The 17,031-nt window shown below is 52.7% G+C and overlaps 4 protein-coding genes across 4 annotated transcripts, besides 18 other annotated features; 2 read left to right on the top strand and 2 right to left on the bottom strand.

Annotated features, from left to right (window-relative positions):
- Window positions 1-63: 63 nt before the first annotated feature.
- ACLA_087020 (uncharacterized protein) lies at window positions 64-675 on the top strand (the record flags this gene model as incomplete). Its single annotated transcript, XM_001268424.1, has 3 exons — window positions 64-123; window positions 230-341; window positions 488-675. The coding sequence occupies 3 exons, from the start codon at window positions 64-66 to the stop codon at window positions 673-675; spliced, it is 360 nt and encodes a 119-aa protein (XP_001268425.1).
- Window positions 137-166: a microsatellite.
- Window positions 347-403: a microsatellite.
- Window positions 348-403: a microsatellite.
- Window positions 676-896: 221 nt separating the features above from the next.
- ACLA_087010 (putative GTPase activating protein (Evi5)) lies at window positions 897-3,725 on the bottom strand (the record flags this gene model as incomplete). The annotated part of the gene is made up of 4 exons (XM_001268423.1): window positions 897-2,214; window positions 2,267-2,623; window positions 2,673-3,271; window positions 3,330-3,725. The coding sequence occupies 4 exons, from the start codon at window positions 3,723-3,725 to the stop codon at window positions 897-899; spliced, it is 2,670 nt and encodes an 889-aa protein (XP_001268424.1).
- Window positions 3,726-4,021: 296 nt separating this feature from the next.
- Window positions 4,022-4,051: a microsatellite.
- Window positions 4,023-4,051: a microsatellite.
- Window positions 4,052-4,119: 68 nt separating this feature from the next.
- Window positions 4,120-4,150: a microsatellite.
- Window positions 4,121-4,150: a microsatellite.
- Window positions 4,151-4,355: 205 nt separating this feature from the next.
- Window positions 4,356-4,470: a microsatellite.
- A 387-nt stretch (window positions 4,471-4,857) lies between these two features.
- Window positions 4,858-4,900: a microsatellite.
- Window positions 4,859-4,900: a microsatellite.
- A 543-nt stretch (window positions 4,901-5,443) lies between these two features.
- Window positions 5,444-5,468: a microsatellite.
- Window positions 5,445-5,468: a microsatellite.
- A 709-nt stretch (window positions 5,469-6,177) lies between these two features.
- ACLA_087000 (DNA topoisomerase 2) lies at window positions 6,178-11,608 on the top strand (the record flags this gene model as incomplete). The annotated part of the gene is made up of 4 exons (XM_001268422.1): window positions 6,178-6,252; window positions 6,326-6,646; window positions 6,719-9,688; window positions 9,767-11,608. The coding sequence occupies 4 exons, from the start codon at window positions 6,178-6,180 to the stop codon at window positions 11,606-11,608; spliced, it is 5,208 nt and encodes a 1,735-aa protein (XP_001268423.1).
- Window positions 11,185-11,222: a microsatellite.
- A 610-nt stretch (window positions 11,609-12,218) lies between the features above and the next one.
- Window positions 12,219-12,245: a microsatellite.
- A 109-nt stretch (window positions 12,246-12,354) lies between these two features.
- Window positions 12,355-12,417: a microsatellite.
- Window positions 12,356-12,417: a microsatellite.
- Window positions 12,418-12,543: 126 nt separating this feature from the next.
- Window positions 12,544-14,160, bottom strand: ACLA_086990 (putative APSES transcription factor Xbp1; the record flags this gene model as incomplete). The annotated part of the gene is made up of 4 exons (XM_001268421.1): window positions 12,544-13,445; window positions 13,519-13,603; window positions 13,653-13,768; window positions 13,833-14,160. 4 exons carry the CDS (start codon window positions 14,158-14,160, stop codon window positions 12,544-12,546), a joined length of 1,431 nt encoding a protein of 476 aa, XP_001268422.1.
- Window positions 12,591-12,626: a microsatellite.
- Window positions 12,977-13,004: a microsatellite.
- Window positions 14,161-17,031: the final 2,871 nt, after the last annotated feature.

The raw sequence follows: 17,031 nt of genomic DNA, 5'->3' as shown, positions 1-17,031 counted from the left end.
CATCTCCCCATAACCACCACCACCACCACTTATATATAACCTTCAAAGTTCCCCAAAACCAAAATGAGCACCAAACTCCACATCGCCTCCATCAGCTGGCTCCTCGCCTCTCTCGGTCACACCGTACGCACTGCACCCATCCCCATCCCCATCCCCATCCCCATCCTGTCCCCCTTGGAAACAAAAAAACACCCCCCTAACAGTACCACCACTTGCAAACCCCTTCTAGCTCGCCGCCAAGGACTGGCAATCCCTCCCCGAGTTCCGCAAATTGCCCGGCCTCGCCTACACATGCGCAAAAGCAGGCTGGTACCAGGGTAGTGCTTTTCTGCTCGTTGCTGGTGAGTTTTTTTTTTTTTTTTTTTTTTTTTTTTTTTTTTTTTTTTTTTTTTTTTTTTTTTTTCCCCCCCCGCGTCCCTCTCCCTCCCCTCGCCTACTCCAAGGAGGGAAGGAAGTGAGGAAGGAAAAGATGCTGACGCATACACAGCGCTGCTGAACTACCACTGGGCGCAGAATCCCGAGGCGCTGAGCTTACCTGCCAATCAGGGCGTTGCGGCGTTGTTGGCGGGGATTATGGGGGTGAGTTCGGGGTGGTATTTGAAGAATGGGGTTCGGAGGACGGGGATTGTGGTTGCGGTGATGGGGGCGGTGCAGGCGTGGGCTGTCTGGGTTTGATTGGGGGAAGAGGAGGGGGGTTATATCAAGGGAATAGGTGGATAAAGTGAGGATGGGGATTGGATATTATATTGGATAAGATAGGATAGAGACTATGTACATTCGTGGGGATATCATATACGAGAAGAGAGATACCAATCTAACAGCAGATGAACAAAAGAAAGGCTCCCACCTCAATCTATACATCATTCGGTAATATCCGCCGCAGCCACTCAACCCCCCTATTTCACCTCGTATGGGTCGTTGGTCGTGGAGGCGGCGCGGCGACCCCAGCCACTGAAGAAGCCGCCGGTATTGTTGGCAGGCTCCGTCAGGGTCTTGCCGGCACTCGACGGCGACCGCGTCAGAAATGAATTACTCCGCGACAGTGAGTCCTGGTTCCCGATCATCTTCCGCAGCGAGTCCAGCCTCGCCTTGACCTCCTCCAGCTCCTGTCGGGCCACCGCCTCGGCCGTCTTGGCATTGACCAGCTCCAGCAGCAGCGTCTCCTCCGGTGCCGGCCGGTTCTGCTCCGTCGCGAGGACGCTCTGCAGGCCCAGGCTGCTGGAGCGCTTGGCGAACATCGTGCTCTTCTGGGAGTTGGACCGCACCAGCTTGAGTTCGCGCAGCCCGCCCGTCGACCGGCTCTCGCCGGACTCACTGGTCGGCGAGCCGAACATCTCCGGAGGCGTGTCGGGGCTGGACGTCTTGATGGAGCGCAGCTCGCGAACGGTCCGCTCGAGCCGTTGGCGGTCCCGGTATCCTTCCTGGATGCGGCCACGCGCCTCGCGCAGCTGCTCCCGGAGTGACGCAGTTTCTTGATCGTGTTCGTCAATGCGACGCGTGAGGTCGAAGCATCGGCCCGCCTCGACCTCGTGCATCGCCTTCCACCGCTGGAGATCTTCGCGGAGCTGATGCTTGGTCTGCGGAATCGATACCTCCTTCGTGGGCACAGCCTCGATGAACCGTTCTTCCGCTTTTCGAATCAAATCCGTGGGGGGATCCGCCGGCGCCAGCTCCTTGATGTAGTTCAACATGGCCTTGGCCAGCTCCTGGTCCTCCTCGCGCTCCTCGCGCTCCTGCTCCAGCTCCCGCGTGAGATCCGCGTGTTGTCGCTGCAGATCGCTGAGCGCCATCAGCAGATCCTCGATCTGCGAGTGGAGACCACGATCCTTGTTGTGCGAGATGGCCGACTTGGCCCGTGGCTTCTGCGGCTCCGCCGACAGCTCGGTCGGCGCGGTGCTCGCATCGGACGTCGATTCCACCGAGTTCAACGTGGAGGTCATGCTTTGCTTAGACGCGGAGCGGCGCACACTACCACGCGTGGACATACTGCCACTGTTGGGGTTGAGTGTGAACGACTTCGTCTGGGAGCTGGATCCGGCCCAAAACCGGCCCAGGAACCTGGAAGCGGCCGCCTGCATCTGAGGGAACGTGATCCCGGTCGGCACGCCTTGAGACTGGTTGTAGCTCACTTCCAGCGCTTGCAGGCTTTCTTTGGTCACTAGAGAGGTCAAGGAGACGAACTCATTGACAAACTCGTCGGCATGGCAGGCGTATCTAGACCCCATTAGCGAGGGTTGATTTCTTCCACCGTCGACACATGACTTACGTATCCCACAAGCTCCTGGACAACAAAAACTGCATCACATCGTCGAACTCCGAATAGCCCATGATCTTCTTCTCATTCCTCTGCATCAGCGCAAGCGCAACCCGCATCAAGGTCTCGCACGCTCCTTCGAGGAAAATGACGTCGTAGATGCGAAGGAGCATGGGAAGCGGGCAGGCCACGGCGAAAAAGGATAGGAACCATTGCGAGACGTAGATTGGCTCCACGTTCAACGATTCCAAGTGTGCAAACAGAGCGGGACGGTGGCGCGCCAGGAGATTTTGGAACTGGTAGACGCGGAGATGCAGGCCTGACAGGTCAGGCAGATAACATGTCCGCAGACCATAGTAGTCCATGAGCCTATCTCATCAGTCTTCATCTTCAGCAGGGAGGATGACTGAGTACCTACCGTACGAGCACACAGAATGCTTCTGCATCCGTCATGTGCATGAGTAACGGTCCAACAACGAAGCCCAGCCCCTGGCAGTACCCAATCTTGGTATCATAAAGGCTGAAGCATTTGAGCACCTGCGCGAGCATCTGCTGCCCTTCTCCGTGAGGATCACGGAACATCTCCACGTTGGGAAAGCTGCGGCCAATGTCTTTCCCGATCAAGCCCTCGTACGGGCTCGATTCCCCACACAGTCTCTGATACTCGACCAGTAGAGAAGAATCTCGAGCGCCAGCCAGACTCGGCCATACCACGCCTCGAAGGGGCGGCGGGATTCCTCCACGGATTTTGTTCGAGGTCAACGTGGGCAGTCGCTGAGCGGTTTGAGGGTAGTCAGCGACCAAGGCCGCCCAGAATTCCAGCTCGGTCATGGGGGGTGGGGGAAGCTGGGAGTACCGCAGAGAGGATCGAGGGTCATCATTGATCAACCGCTTGATCTGATGCAGCGATTGCGCTCGTGATGGTCGTGTATGTAACCGGTGTTGACTGACGGACTTGGGGTTCGTCGCCAGAGCATTATTCTCCTGCTCCAGGCGGGCAAGAAGGAGCGCGGTGGACTGTTTCTGGTCAGTTGTCTTCCCATGGTCTCCACCACACCACACGATCGTCACCCACCTCGTCTGATCTCTCGCCACGGAATTCTTTTTCCTCCGTCTTATCCAATTCTTCCCAATCGACTCCCTCGCCGCGATCATATTCGTCACTACTCCGAGATCGAATGGAAGGAGCGGCATCAAAGGCTCGATCCATCCGTCCATCCGATTTCACATCATCCTGCGTAGGTGTTGTCCTCCTCTCAGCTTCGTTTCCGCTGTAGGCATCTGAGCCGAGAGGGGTCGGAGGAATGTCGAGCGATCGCCAATCGGGCTGCGAGTGTTCGGATGTCGAATGCACATCGGACAAGGGTACCGTCACCATCGAGTCGGTATGGTTCGGACGAGTGGGCTCGTCATTGTGGAGAGAGATGTCGGAGTGATGCGCGCGAGACGCGGTCGTGCCGGAGCTCTCCATGGAGCTTTCTTGGTGGTATGGGGAAGATGAGTGTCGAGAGGAGTGTTGCAAGTTTCCAGTTCACAGGACTTGGCTGGATTATTGCGATAGATCAATGACAGCGACGTGGGATTTGCGGTCAATTCTTCTATCTTGAAATTGATTCGGCCGAGGGGCCGGCTCAAAGCGATAAGGGGATGTGAAGAAGGTTGACGATCGAATGAGAAACTGCCAATCCCGACAGCATCGCTCGTCCAAGAAAGACAAATACGAAAGAAAGAGAAAGAAAAAAAAAAGGGTCTAAAACACCAGTGGATTGTGTGTGTTGTGTGTGTGTGTGTGTGTGTTGGGTAAGTGGATGACTTTCGAAACAAGTGTAGGGGAAAAGTCGAGGACGAGGGGAAGAGGGAGAAAGGTAAGTAAGTAAGTAAGTAAGTAAGTAAGTAGCGGTGATTGTTTCAAGCTTTGATTGTCTCCAGAACTCCTCTCCTGAAGCTAATTAATTATAATATACTGTGTAATATATAATATATAATATAATATCGATGAGAGCGACTAATGACTTCCCTAGTGTCTTCGCTGGTCCTTGAAGGCTTCCAGAGCCATTGACTAACTAGTGGACAACTTATGACAGGAGGACAGAGTGGGAGAGGGAAGAGGGAAGAGGGAATAGGGAATAGAGAATAGGGAATAGAGAATAGGGAATAGGGAATAGGGAATAGAGAATAGGGAATAGGGAAGAGGGAAGAGGGAAGAGGGAATAGGGGCACTCACCCAGAAAGAAAAAACAATACCCACTTGGAGAGCGTCCACCAGTGAAAGAAAAGTCCAAATTGCTGTGTCAAAAGTTCTCGGCCCCGTCGATCCCTTTTCCAATCAAAGCGAGTTTCATGATTTGAATCCGGATTCATCGTGCTATGCAAACGAACTAGTTAACACTAGATATCTAGATACTGGATTGATTGAATGATTGAATGATGATGGATGATGAGAGGAGCCTTAAGAAGTTAAGTTGACTACTTTCTGCATACTGCAAGGCACGCTGATCTTCTCCGCATGATTGGAACCATGGATGGAAGCCAATTCTCGATCTCCTGAACCACAAACACTGTATGTACTATAGCAGTATAGAGTACTGTAGTATACTGTAGACGTAGTAGTAGTAGTAGTAGTAGTAGTAGTAGTAGTAGTAGTAGACTGGAATCTTGACTCTATAAATGTCTCCACTAGCCACAACCACAAGACTCAAAGCTCACGCACGGTCAATAACATACACAGTACGGAGTAGTTAGACTGATGATGATGAGTGATGATCGACTTGGATCGACTTGACACTTGACATTTGACATCCAGCCTTAATCGATTGTTTCTTGGTGATTGGTCACTCGACGGATCAAGTGGTTCCCATCAGCCGAGATGGTGGCCACAGGCTGGATTCAATTGACGACGATTGAACTTGACATACATACAAGAGTGGCATGTCTACCAAAGAAGTCGACATTGATGAATCTGCAATATCTCGATGAAATTCTCCTTCATTTTTCGACGACGTACTACCTTGGTAAGTTGGTTGAGACTTGAGAGATATTAGACAAGGCTACCAGAGAGTCTCTCGGATATATTCCTGGGCCATCTCTCCAGAAATAGCTAATATGCCTCACTTCCATCTTACCTACTAAACCACCGCTCACTAAGGGGGGACTTCTTCAAATCGACAGGCTTCTTCTGTCAGTGAGGATATAATAATAATAATAATAATAATAAGGTAATAAATAGAGACAACTGGCCATACAAAAGGATACATGAATGTCAAGCAGCCTCTCTCCCACATCTAATATCAGATTGTGCAGCAGTTGTTGTCTGGGGCAACTGATCTATCCTTCCCTGTGGGATACAAAAGGAGATAACATCCTTTCCATAGACGATAGAGATAGACATTGAGATACATGTTGCAGCTCCCTGGACTCACTACAGTCATCTCATAGTGATATCATAGTCATAGACAGTTAACGAACTAATATTTTGATAGGGTGACTCAGCAAGCGATTTCCCCCTCCTTGCTTGTTTGGGTCGCGCCTTCCTAATCGGGTTCATTTGTTTGGGATTTTCCCCTTTCGGAGTGTTTTGCGCCACAGTCGGCGGGGAGGAATAATGATCCGCGTGGCTGTAGTTAGTTAGACTGGGATCACGAGTCGCAGCAGCGTGTCAACAAACAAGAGAGACCGAGCGAGGGAAACAAAGAAAAGAACCAACACCAGAAGGAGAGGGGATCGGGTCGCATCTGTCTATCCTCCATCCTACTATCACTCTTCGAGCATGCTGGAGGTTGACCCTTGAGCATCTTCTTCATTGTTACTAACCATTCTGTCACTCGTTGACCTTTAGCTTTTTTTTTTTTTTTCTTTCTCCCTCTTCAGTTCTCCGCACCCGTCCAACCCCCGTGGAATTGTTCCTTATTCCACATTCCTTCATCATGGACGACTCACTCATGGATGATTCCATGTTTGATTCCGAGGGAAGCTCCGATTTCGTTCCCGAGCCAGCTCCGGTAAGTCTCACAGTCTCTAGAAAAATGACGACCCATGGGTTCGACACTCCCGCTGACTTCAACCCTGCCATAGAAACCCAAGGCGAAAGCCGCCCCCAAGAAAGCTGCGCCCAAAAAGTTAACCCAGACCAAGCTCGGCGCAAAGCCAGCTGCAAAGGCGACCGCTTCCAAGAAGCGAGCCAAGCCAGATAGCGAGGATGACCTGTCCGATGGCATGGGAATGTCGGACGACGATGCCTCCCTCGCGCAAACACCCCCCAAGAAGGTTAAAAAGGCTCCCGCCGCGAAGAAAGGAGGCTCGAAACCGCTCGCCGACGTAGAGAATGAATCGTTCGGAGGGGATGCCGGCGACGAACCCGCAAAGTCCACCAATGCGTCAGAGAAGTACCAGAAGGTAGGCGCATCCATGCATGCACCCCCACAACCGGTCCTCGAACCGTAGGCTGATATAGTCACGACTGTGCAGCTCACACAACTTGAACACATCATCAAACGTCCCGATACATATATCGGATCCGTCGAACGGACCACTCAACACATGTGGGTGTACAGTTCGACAACAGAGGGGATGGAATACCGGGAGGTCTCATACGTCCCCGGTCTCTACAAGATCTTCGACGAAATCGTCGTCAACGCCGCCGATAACAAGCAGAACGATGCCAAGATGGATGAAATCAGAGTCACCGTCGACCGGGAGTCTGGCGAGATCAGTGTTTGGAACAACGGTCGCGGTATTCCGATCGAGATCCACTCGAAGGAGGGAATCTATGTTCCGGAGTTGATCTTCGGCCATCTTCTCACCTCGTCCAACTACGATGACACGCAGCAGAAAGTGACCGGTGGTCGTAACGGTTTCGGTGCCAAGCTCTGTAACGTCTTCTCCACCGAATTCACAATCGAGACACAGGATTCCCGTCAGAAGAAGAAGTATAAGCAGACGTGGACAAGCAACATGTCGAAAATGGGCAAGGCCAAGATCACCGATGCCAAGGGCGATGATTACACCAAAGTCACCTTCAAGCCGGACTACGCCAGGTTTGGCATGGACGGCATGGACGACGACTTTGAAGCCCTGGTCAAACGTCGCGTCTACGATCTGGCAGGGACTGCCAAGGTCGCCGTGAAGTTGAATGGCAGCCGTGTCCCTATCCGCAACTTCAAGAAGTACATGGAGATGTATACCAAAGCCATCCGTCGGGAACGAGGCGAGGAGGATGCCGGCGCTAAAGACGAGATCATCACCTGTAGCCCCGACCCCCACTGGGAGGTGGGCTTTACAGTGTCGGATGGTTCGTTCCATCAGGTCTCCTTTGTGAACTCCATTGCAACGACCTCGGGAGGAACTCATGTCAACTACATTGCCGACCAGATTTGCGTCAAGCTGGCCGATCAGGTCAAGAAGAAGAACAAGAACGGCGCGACGCTGAAACCTGCCCAGATTCGGAACCATATCTTCATCTTCGTCAACGCTTTGATTGTGAACCCAGCCTTCACCTCTCAGACCAAGGAACAGCTGACGACAAAGTCGAGCCAGTTTGGCAGCAAATGCGTCCTGGAAGAAGACTTTTACAAGAAGATCCTCAAGACCGAGGTCATGAACAATATCCTGCACTTCGCCCAGGCCAAAGCGGATCAGATGTTGAAGAAGACGGATGGTGGTCGTCGGACCCGTATGAACAACCCAAAACTGGTCGATGCCAACAAGGCCGGTACCAAAGATGGCCATCATTGCACCCTGATCTTGACCGAGGGTGACTCCGCCAAGGGTCTCGCCATGGCAGGGCGTGCAGTGGTCGGACCCGATCTGTTTGGTGTTTTCCCCTTGCGAGGAAAGCTACTCAACGTTCGAGACGCCTCGTTCGAGCAGATCTCCAAGAATCAGGAAATCCAGAATATCAAGAACTTCATGGGCTTACAGCACAAGAAAGAATACATTGACACCCGCGGTCTTCGTTATGGTCACCTGATGATCATGACCGATCAGGATCACGATGGAAGTCACATCAAGGGTCTGCTCATCAATTTTCTGCAGGCTCAATTTCCCAGTCTGCTCAAAATCCCAGAGTTCTTGATTGAGTTTATCACCCCCATCATCAAGGTTTGGAAGGGGGATCCTAAAAACCCGACGAAGCAGCGCTCATTCTTCACCATGCCCGAGTACGAGGCGTGGAAGGAGCAGCACGGTCACGAACGCGGCTGGGAACACAAGTACTACAAGGGTCTGGGTACAAGCACAACGGAAGATGCTCAAGTCTACTTCCGTGACCTCGATCGTCACCTGAAGGAGTTCCACACTTTGCAAGACCACGAGACCGAGCTCATTGAATTGGCCTTTTCGAAGAAGAAGGCTGATGAGCGAAAGGAGTGGTTGCGCCAATTCAAGCCCGGAACTTTCCTAGATCATTCCGTGGCCAAGATCACCTACACCGACTTCATCAACAAGGAGCTCATCCTGTTCAGTATGGCCGATAACCAGCGATCCATTCCCTCTGTCATTGATGGCTTGAAGCCCGGCCAGCGTAAAGTGCTTTACGTCTCTTTCCGTCGCAATTTGAAGAAGGATATGAAGGTCGTCGAGCTCGCAGGTCATGTCTCGGGTATGACCGCATACCAACATGGTGACGCTTCTCTCCAGCAGACCATCGTCGGTCTCGCGCAGACATTTGTCGGATCCAACAATGTCAACTGCCTCGAGCCCAGTGGTAATTTCGGAAGTCGTCTTCAAGGTGGTCAAGATTGCGCGAGCGCTCGTTATATCTACACTCGGTTGTCGCCATTTGCGCGGCGGATGTTCCACCCTGCGGACGAGCCGCTCCTCACTTACAATGTGGATGATGGTAAGCAGATCGAGCCAGAGAACTACGTTCCCGTTGTCCCCTTGCTCCTGATCAATGGCGCGGATGGTATCGGTACTGGATGGAGTTCCTCTATTCCCAACTACAACCCCGAGGACATTGTGGATAATCTGAAGCGACTAATGGATGGAGAGCCGATCAAGCCCATGCAGCCATGGTTTCGCGGTTTCAATGGTGAAGTCACCGCCATCGGTGGCGATCGCTTCAAATTCAGTGGTATTATCAAGGAAGCAGGAGACAAGGAGGTGGAAATCACCGAACTGCCCATCCGAACCTGGACTCAGGATTTCAAGGATAAGCTTGAGGAGATCATCAAGGCTGATAAGACGCCATCCTTCATCAAGGATTACAAGGATTACAACACCCACACCAAGGTCCGCTTTGTGATCCAGATGGACGAGAAGCACATGCAGTCTGCCTTATCAGAAGGGTTGGAAGAGAAGTTCAAGCTGTCCAAGACAATTGCGACCACGAATTTGGTCGCCTTTGATCCCGAGGGTCGAATCACCAAGTACGCCAGCGTGGACGATATCCTGAAGGAATTCTTCACCGTCCGTCTCAAGTTCTACGAGCGTCGTAAGGTACGTACACCCGTCGCCAAAAATTTTCATGTGCCCTTTGTTCATGAACATGTCACTAACCGCGAAAATCCTCTGTAGCAATATCAACTCAGCGAGCTTCAGAGGGAGTTGGACAAACTGAGCAACCAAGCTCGGTTTGTACAGATGATCATTGACGGTGCTTTGGTCATCTCCAAGAAGAAGAAGCCCGTGCTCATCGCTGAGCTGAAGGAGAAGGGATTCAAGGCTATCCCTAAGGTCGCTGACGCCGTCAAGGCGGGCGAGGACGAGCCGGTTGTTGAGGAAGGGGAGGAGTCGGAGGAAGCCGAAGATACCGAGGTTCAGTCGAATGCTTACGACTACCTGCTGGGCATGTCTTTGTGGTCTCTGACACAGGAGCGCGTGGAGAAGCTGCGCCGCCAAATTGGCGAGAGAGAGGTTGAGATCGACGCCTTGATCAAACTCTCCAAGGAAGACATCTGGAAGCATGACCTTGATGTGTTCATCAATGAATGGCGATTCCAGCTCGAAGATGAGGCCCGCCGGGAGCGAAAGGTCGCCAATATGGACCGTCGTCGATCGGCGAAGCTCATGACCGCGGGCGGACGCGGGCCCGCAAAGAAGCGCAAGGCAGCACTCGGCGACGACCCGGATGACGAGGACTTTGCGGCACCCAAGTCGAAGAAAACTACAGCTGCGAAGAAGTCGGAGCCCAAAGGCGGCCTGCTCAGTATCTTGGGCAAGCCATCGGCCAAGCCAGCTGCGGCCCCCTCCGGTGACGGGGACGGCTCAGATGACGATTTCGAGGTCGAAGTGCTGCCTAAAAAGAGTAGAGGGGCGGCCAAGGCAGCTCCCAAGGTCAAGGATGAGGATGACGAAATGGACATCGAGGTTCTCCCGAAGAAGAGTCGAGCGCCAGCTAAACCGTCACCTCAACCTAAGGACGAGGACGAAGAGGGTTCTGATGTCGAGATCGTTCCCAAGAAGGGCAGGGCTGCGGCCAAGCCAAAGGCCAAGCCTAAGGACGAGGACGAGGATGACCTGGATGATGATGATGATGACTTCATGGAGATTGCCAAAGCCGAGGCGGCCAAGTCAGCCAAGTCCCAGCCCGCTCGGGCCAGCCGCAAACCTGCCACGAAGTACACAGTCTCGGATGACTCGGACAGCGATAACGGCGACGATCTGCTCGGCGACGTTAGCATGATGGTCAAGGGTATCGGGGGCACCGCTGGTGATACCACCTCTGACTCACGCCAGCTCTTCTCTGAGCGGTCGCGGCCGGGCAGCGGCTCCTCTGCTCTGAAGGCGAGCAGCTCCCGGTTGTCCAAGTTGTCCACCGATTTCGATGCAGACGAAACGGACTACAGCAAGTTGATTCCGCAGAATTCACCCCGTCGATCGCTACAGGTAAAGTCCAAGGAGGTCAAGACCTCCGATGATAACGACCTGGAAGACGAGGTTGAAGATGAGGATGACGAGCCCGTCAAACCCGCGGCCAAGGCTAAGCCAGCGGCCAAAGCCAAACCGGCAACCAAAGCCAAGTCGGCGACCACCGCTGCCGCCTCGAAGGCTGCCGCCGCGCCCAAACCCCGTGGCCGTCCAAAGAAGGATGCGGCCAAGCCAGCTGCTGCCGCTTCTAGCCTGAAGCAGACCACCTTGTCCCCTGCGGCCAAGGCGTATGCGTCCAAGCAGGCCAAAGCGACAGCCACCAAGAAGAAGCAGCTCGTTGACGATCTGTCCGACGACGACATCGATGCGATGGCCAACGACATCCTCGACTCGCCCGTGGGCAAGATGGACGTGTCGGAGGAAGACGAGCCACCCAAGCGGAAGGCTGCCGCACGGCCAGCTCGTCGGACTACAACCAAGAAGACGTACGTGATTGAGGATGACAGCGAGGATGGCGATTCGGGCGATGACTTTGACGAGAGTGACTAGGGGGGGGTGGGTGATATCCATCGACGTTGATCGTCTGGATGCTTCTTTTCTTTCTTCTTTCTTCTCATTTGATTGAATGCTTTAATTGGACTTCTTATGATGCACTCATTTCATCTCCTTCCTTCGTATGCACTTATTTTTACTTTACTTGAGATGTATGTAGTCAATAGCATCAATTGGCATTAAGCATGCAAAACAGTCGAGGACTTTCTCTCTTCTAGCAATGTCATGGCAGCATAGAGTCCATTTGGTAGGAGCAGTAACCTTGACTTTATCGAGACTCACAACTCATAGCAGTGAGAGAACCCATCCTCCTGGTTCTTCAAGGCCGGCATATCATATCAGCCGGCCTCGCAGAGGAGCAGACTGGGATCCAGTGCCCAAAATCGGCAGATGGAGAATCGGATCGTCCTCTTATTCCCCTTCCCCTCAGATAGGACTTACTTACTTACTACAGATAGGCTAGTCGCCAAGTCGGAACGCTGATGCTTGTCACCAAGGCATATAGTAACTTTTATTGCACTGATGTTGCTGGATAGATATGATGGATAACGCATGGATAGATGAAAGATGGTAGGAAGTGAAGCGTTGTTCAATTTGAGATTGTGGATGTTGCATGTTGCATGTTGCATGTTGCGTCCCCCGTGCAGAACTATAACCATGACTATGACCATAATACATAACCCTTAAGCCTTGACCCTTAAGCCCTGGCGACGGAAACAAACCCAGAAAAGAAAAAAGAAAAAAGAGAGAGAGAGAGAGAGAGAGAGAGAGAGAGAGAGAGAGAGAGAAAAGAGAGAAAAGAGAGACATGCATACAAACACCAAAGACTCCGTTCCTTCTAATCCCAACCCAAGACCCAAAACCCAAGCCCCCCGTCATCATCACTCGTCAAATCACCAGCTTGATATCGGTCCTGTTCTCATCAAGCTTGATCAAGCTGATGCCCTGCGGCGCTTCTTGCCGTGGTTTAAGCCACCGATGCCCACGCCTACGCCTATGCCTACGCCTACACCTACCAGCAAAGGCCCATCCTCCCCATCGCTCCCTGTCGCTTCCTGCATGTGCAGGCTCAGCAGCGCATGCGCGGCCTTGACTTCCTTCGCGAACAGCGCGGAGCTGGGTTTCCGTCGGGGGCGCGTCTCCATCTTCTGGTCGGAGTCGGACGGCGGGGGCGAGGCCCGCTCGTCCTTGTCGCAGTACTCGTCGTCATCGCCGCCCTCGAGATCCACGGAGAGGATCTCGCTGGCCGTACACGTGCTCTCGGTATACACGGTCGAGGACCGCGTCTCGTCCGAGCCGCTGTCGTCCTCGCTGGCGGCGGGCTCCCGCGGGCTGGGCGCGGGCGCGTCCCCGTGCCGCGGCGAGGACACGGACACGGACACGGACACGGACATACTGTCGGAGCTCCGCGGCGTGTTGACGGGGGTGAATGTGTTCTGAAACGGGCTGACGGGGGAGACGCAGTACCCGTCCGTGTGGTATTCAGGCGACGACCCGTAGCCGCTGAGGCTGTCTGCGTAGCGGTGCTGCTGGCTTCTTGGGATGAGCCGTTTGGCGAAGGAGGACGAACTTTCGGCGGACGTGGGGCGGTATCCTGTCCGCAGGGAGGAGAAGGAGGGGGACTGGAGCTCGAGCATGCGGTAGTAGTTTGCGGTGTCGGTGGCCTTTTGCACGATGGTGGGATCAATGACCATGCGGCCGTAGCGGCCGCGGTCGTGCGGCGGGATGCACATCGAGGGGAATTCCAGTCCGAAGAGGGGTGTGAGAGCGTAGCGGATCTTCCAGCAGAATGTCGCTGCCACGGCCTTGGCGGCCTCGAACGGCATCCAGTAGCCTATTTATTGGTGGTCTCTGCGTCAGCAAGGGGGTTAGGCTATATGGGTGACGACGGTGTGCTTTTGGCTCACCTTGCGCGGCAAGTGCACCTCCAGTGATGCTGTGGCAGATTTCACGTAGGCCGGGGTTGAGATTCAGCATCTTGGCTGGCGTCGTCTTGATATCTCGTCAGTCACGGACGTGCAGCTCACTGTGTGTAGTGTACCTTGGAGTAGTCATTGCATTTGAAGAGATGCGTCGTCCGCACGAGGCCGATATTGTAGTCCCACATCACTGTCCATTCCTTCTCTTCGCCAGGGAGTTTGAATGTGTACTGGAAGACTTGACAAGAATTTCAGCCCCAATGTAATGCATGTAAAGCTCGGGGTCGTGGTTGACTACATACCTTCGAAACTCTCTCGTCCGGTTCTTTCCTGGAATGACTTCTTGTCGCTGTTGTATGGAATATGTCGTGGGAACTCGGCAATATGACCCATAGGATGGATCTGAAATTCGCGGTGCACCTGAGCTAGCTCTTCGCCTTGCTCTTCGCAGGGCGGATAGCGAAGCTCGCCCCTGATCTTGCCTCTGGTGAATATCGGGGCATCTTTGGCGACCTTCTGCCGCTTCTGACGGGGAACCCTGGAAAGCATGGTGACCGGAGAGCTTGTCAGAGATGAAGGATATCGGCCTGGATCAGGCAGGGGGTTCAACAAGGACTCTATTGACGCCATTTTCGACAACGCTCGAAGACTAGTCGTCGAGATCTGATAATTCACGAACAATTCCCCTCTCTTTCTCTCTTTGGGCAAGTTCCTTCTAGAGAGGGAAAGCAAACAAAAGTCCCTCCTTCTCGGTTGAACTAGTGACCAAGAGAGACAGAAGAAGGCAACAAAAGGGGACAAGACTGATAGAGGATTTATCTGACTTGAGGGAACAGCACAGGCGATGAGGCTAAAAACAATCCTCTCTGTTTGACCCCTAAGACAGAGAGCAGGAAAAGGATTCTAGAAGGTCTTGTAACAGTATCAAAGGCCATAAGAGAGACAATGAAAACAAAAAAAAGAAGAATTAATATGCAGAGACGGATACCCAAGGGGGCCCCCCAGAGATCTGGTGGTGGCCGGTATCGCCTTTTAGGCGATCACCAGACTAGCCCAGAGAAACCAAATCAAAATAAAAGAAGAGTCAAAATCAAGAAAAAAATAATGGAATCCGGGGCTCTGCCAAAAACGAGACAAATGAGCAACGCGCCTCTCGTCTTTGTCAGGAGGTTTGTTCTGCACTGGGTTCTTTTCCGGGTGTGGATACAATTGACGGCATCTGATGGAAGGAGCTCAGATGGCTCTATTCTGTTTGTCCGTATTCCCACGGTGAGAAAAGCCACCTCAGTGTGCAATCTTTCTTCGAGGCAATGTGCCATAACGGGGGCAGCGGTGAACCCAGAGCTACGACTGGACTCCGGATCTAGACGTCTGCGTTGAGCGGATGTCTTGGATGGGAGGTGGAAGCCTTCGGCATGGGGGAGGGGGAACAACCTCACCGGTACTTGGTGCCCAGGGTTCATCACGAGGTACACGTTCAGATTGGCCAGGCTGCGATGGCGAGTCCAGATTTGCCCTACCTCACGCACCCTTTGAGTATAGCAGGTACTCCCCAGGGTATAACCAGGCAACGGTCCAGTTGCATCGGACCCTCAATTAGCGCCAGCTCGATAACGACAGGAAGGGTTGCTCCCCTCCCTCCCCGCGTCTTCTCCTCCCTCTTACTCCTCCTTCAATTGCCCGGTCGAGCCTGTATTTCCTACTACCCTTGATTGAAAGTAACGCCATGCCCCCCAATCTCTCGAGGGCTTCACTTGTTCCACTCCCGACCTGCAGCTACCCAAGCCCAAGAGATGACGCAGACTCAATGAAGAGACATGGTAGATCGCGTTTCAGGAACACCTGCCACCATGTGGAGGTCTTGCATAGCTGAACAGTAATTGAGACCATGTCTATTGCTCCAGCTCCAGACTTCCCCCCCACCCATGCAAACAGATGGAGACAGCGGTCTGACGAGCGTAGACCCAAATTAGTCTAGATGGCCAGGAAAACGACGAAGGGTATCGACAGAAAATTTGTACCGCAGAATACAACACTGTGACTCTGCTCTTCTCAGAGTGTTGGCTATCTTTGGTTGCCCCATACCCGCCTGGTAGTTAGGATGTCATCTTTGTTCCCACCTTTCAGGTTCGCGGCTTGATGTCGATGGACCCATGTCGATGACCTCGACCTCATAAGATGGAAACAACCGCTAGATCATCCGGAAGATTAGACCTCCTTCATGGAATAGAGCCAATAAACGAACGGCCTCAACGGCGATGGCGCGACGAGGCGGACATTAGAGAGGTCCGAGACTGCGGATAGCTGCATGACACTTTCTTCCTGTACGACGGGAAGCTGCTTTTGCTCCCAACCAAGGAGTCTCCACTCATTCAGCCACTTGAACCAGGTGAGACCCGGAAATTGTTCGTAAGCAGAGAGCTTGCCATGAGTCAAGTCGAGCTCTTAGGAAGAGATCAGAGGGCGATGAATACTTGTCAGACATAGGGGGCCAATTTCATCAAGGAACAGAAAGAAGAAAAAAAAATGAAAATCAATAAAAATAAAACAATTGTCCAAATGTAGATGAGCCCAAAAGGCTATTCTTCGGACAAAAGAAAGAACAAGGGTGTCAGGTATATCACCAACGGTTGTTACACCTACAGAGCTTCCAACTGATATGGACTCATGCCTATTTCCTCTCCCCTGCTTCTCCCCGTCAGGCGACATCACAACGCCATGGGGCACATCGGTTTTAGGATTTCCTGGAGACCAAGGCTCCCTTTTTGAACCCTGGCAGTGAGAGTGACACCCGCTGGTTGGCTGGACGGTCCAATTCCGACAGACCGCCTGCTATGGCAAAGGTCTGCTCTGACTGGAACAGTGAGATCCTTAGAAACGCACACCTTATGCAGAGTCCGCTGATGTGTAGGTGGCTGATAGCTTCAAAGAACTTTCCATGCAGCCTTCTCTGCAGTAGCCCCACGGATTTTGTGGAGTAGTAGTCATCTCTCTCCATGTCTTTCTTGTCTTTTGAAGGGTCCGAAGGGTCCGCTTGATTTGTCCATTCTGGTCTTGTTACCTTTGTTCAGCCTGTCTCTCTATTCACTCTTCCGACAAATCTGTTTATTGGGCGTCATCAGTGATTTCCCTTAAAACGGCAACTAGCATTGAAAGACGACAGGTGCTCAACTGCTAGAGAATGAATGGCTTTCAGCCTCATTCTGATACCAGTCAAGAATAACCCTGGCTGTGCAGTTCAGGTGCAAACTGAGCGCTGGCATGATGTTCAAGCAGTCTTCTCTAGTCATGGCTAATACCATAACCTCGGATGAGACATTTGGGAGAATCTAGAGACCAGATGTTCGCCCCAAGCCGCAGGGTTCGGAGGCAGAAAAGACATAATTGCTACCAATGCAGCAGAACTCTGGTCCGCCCACTTCACTAATTTATCCCGAAACACAAAGGAAAGAAACAAGGACGAGTCATAATACATAGCAGAAAGAGGAATCCCAGGGTATC

This window comes from Aspergillus clavatus, genomic scaffold, assembly GCF_000002715.2.
Source record: "Aspergillus clavatus NRRL 1 1099423829806 genomic scaffold, whole genome shotgun sequence".
Lineage (NCBI taxonomy): Eukaryota > Fungi > Ascomycota > Eurotiomycetes > Eurotiales > Aspergillaceae > Aspergillus > Aspergillus clavatus.
Note: the sequence above shows the minus strand (reverse complement) of the source record. Positions and strands in the feature narration are given on the sequence as shown.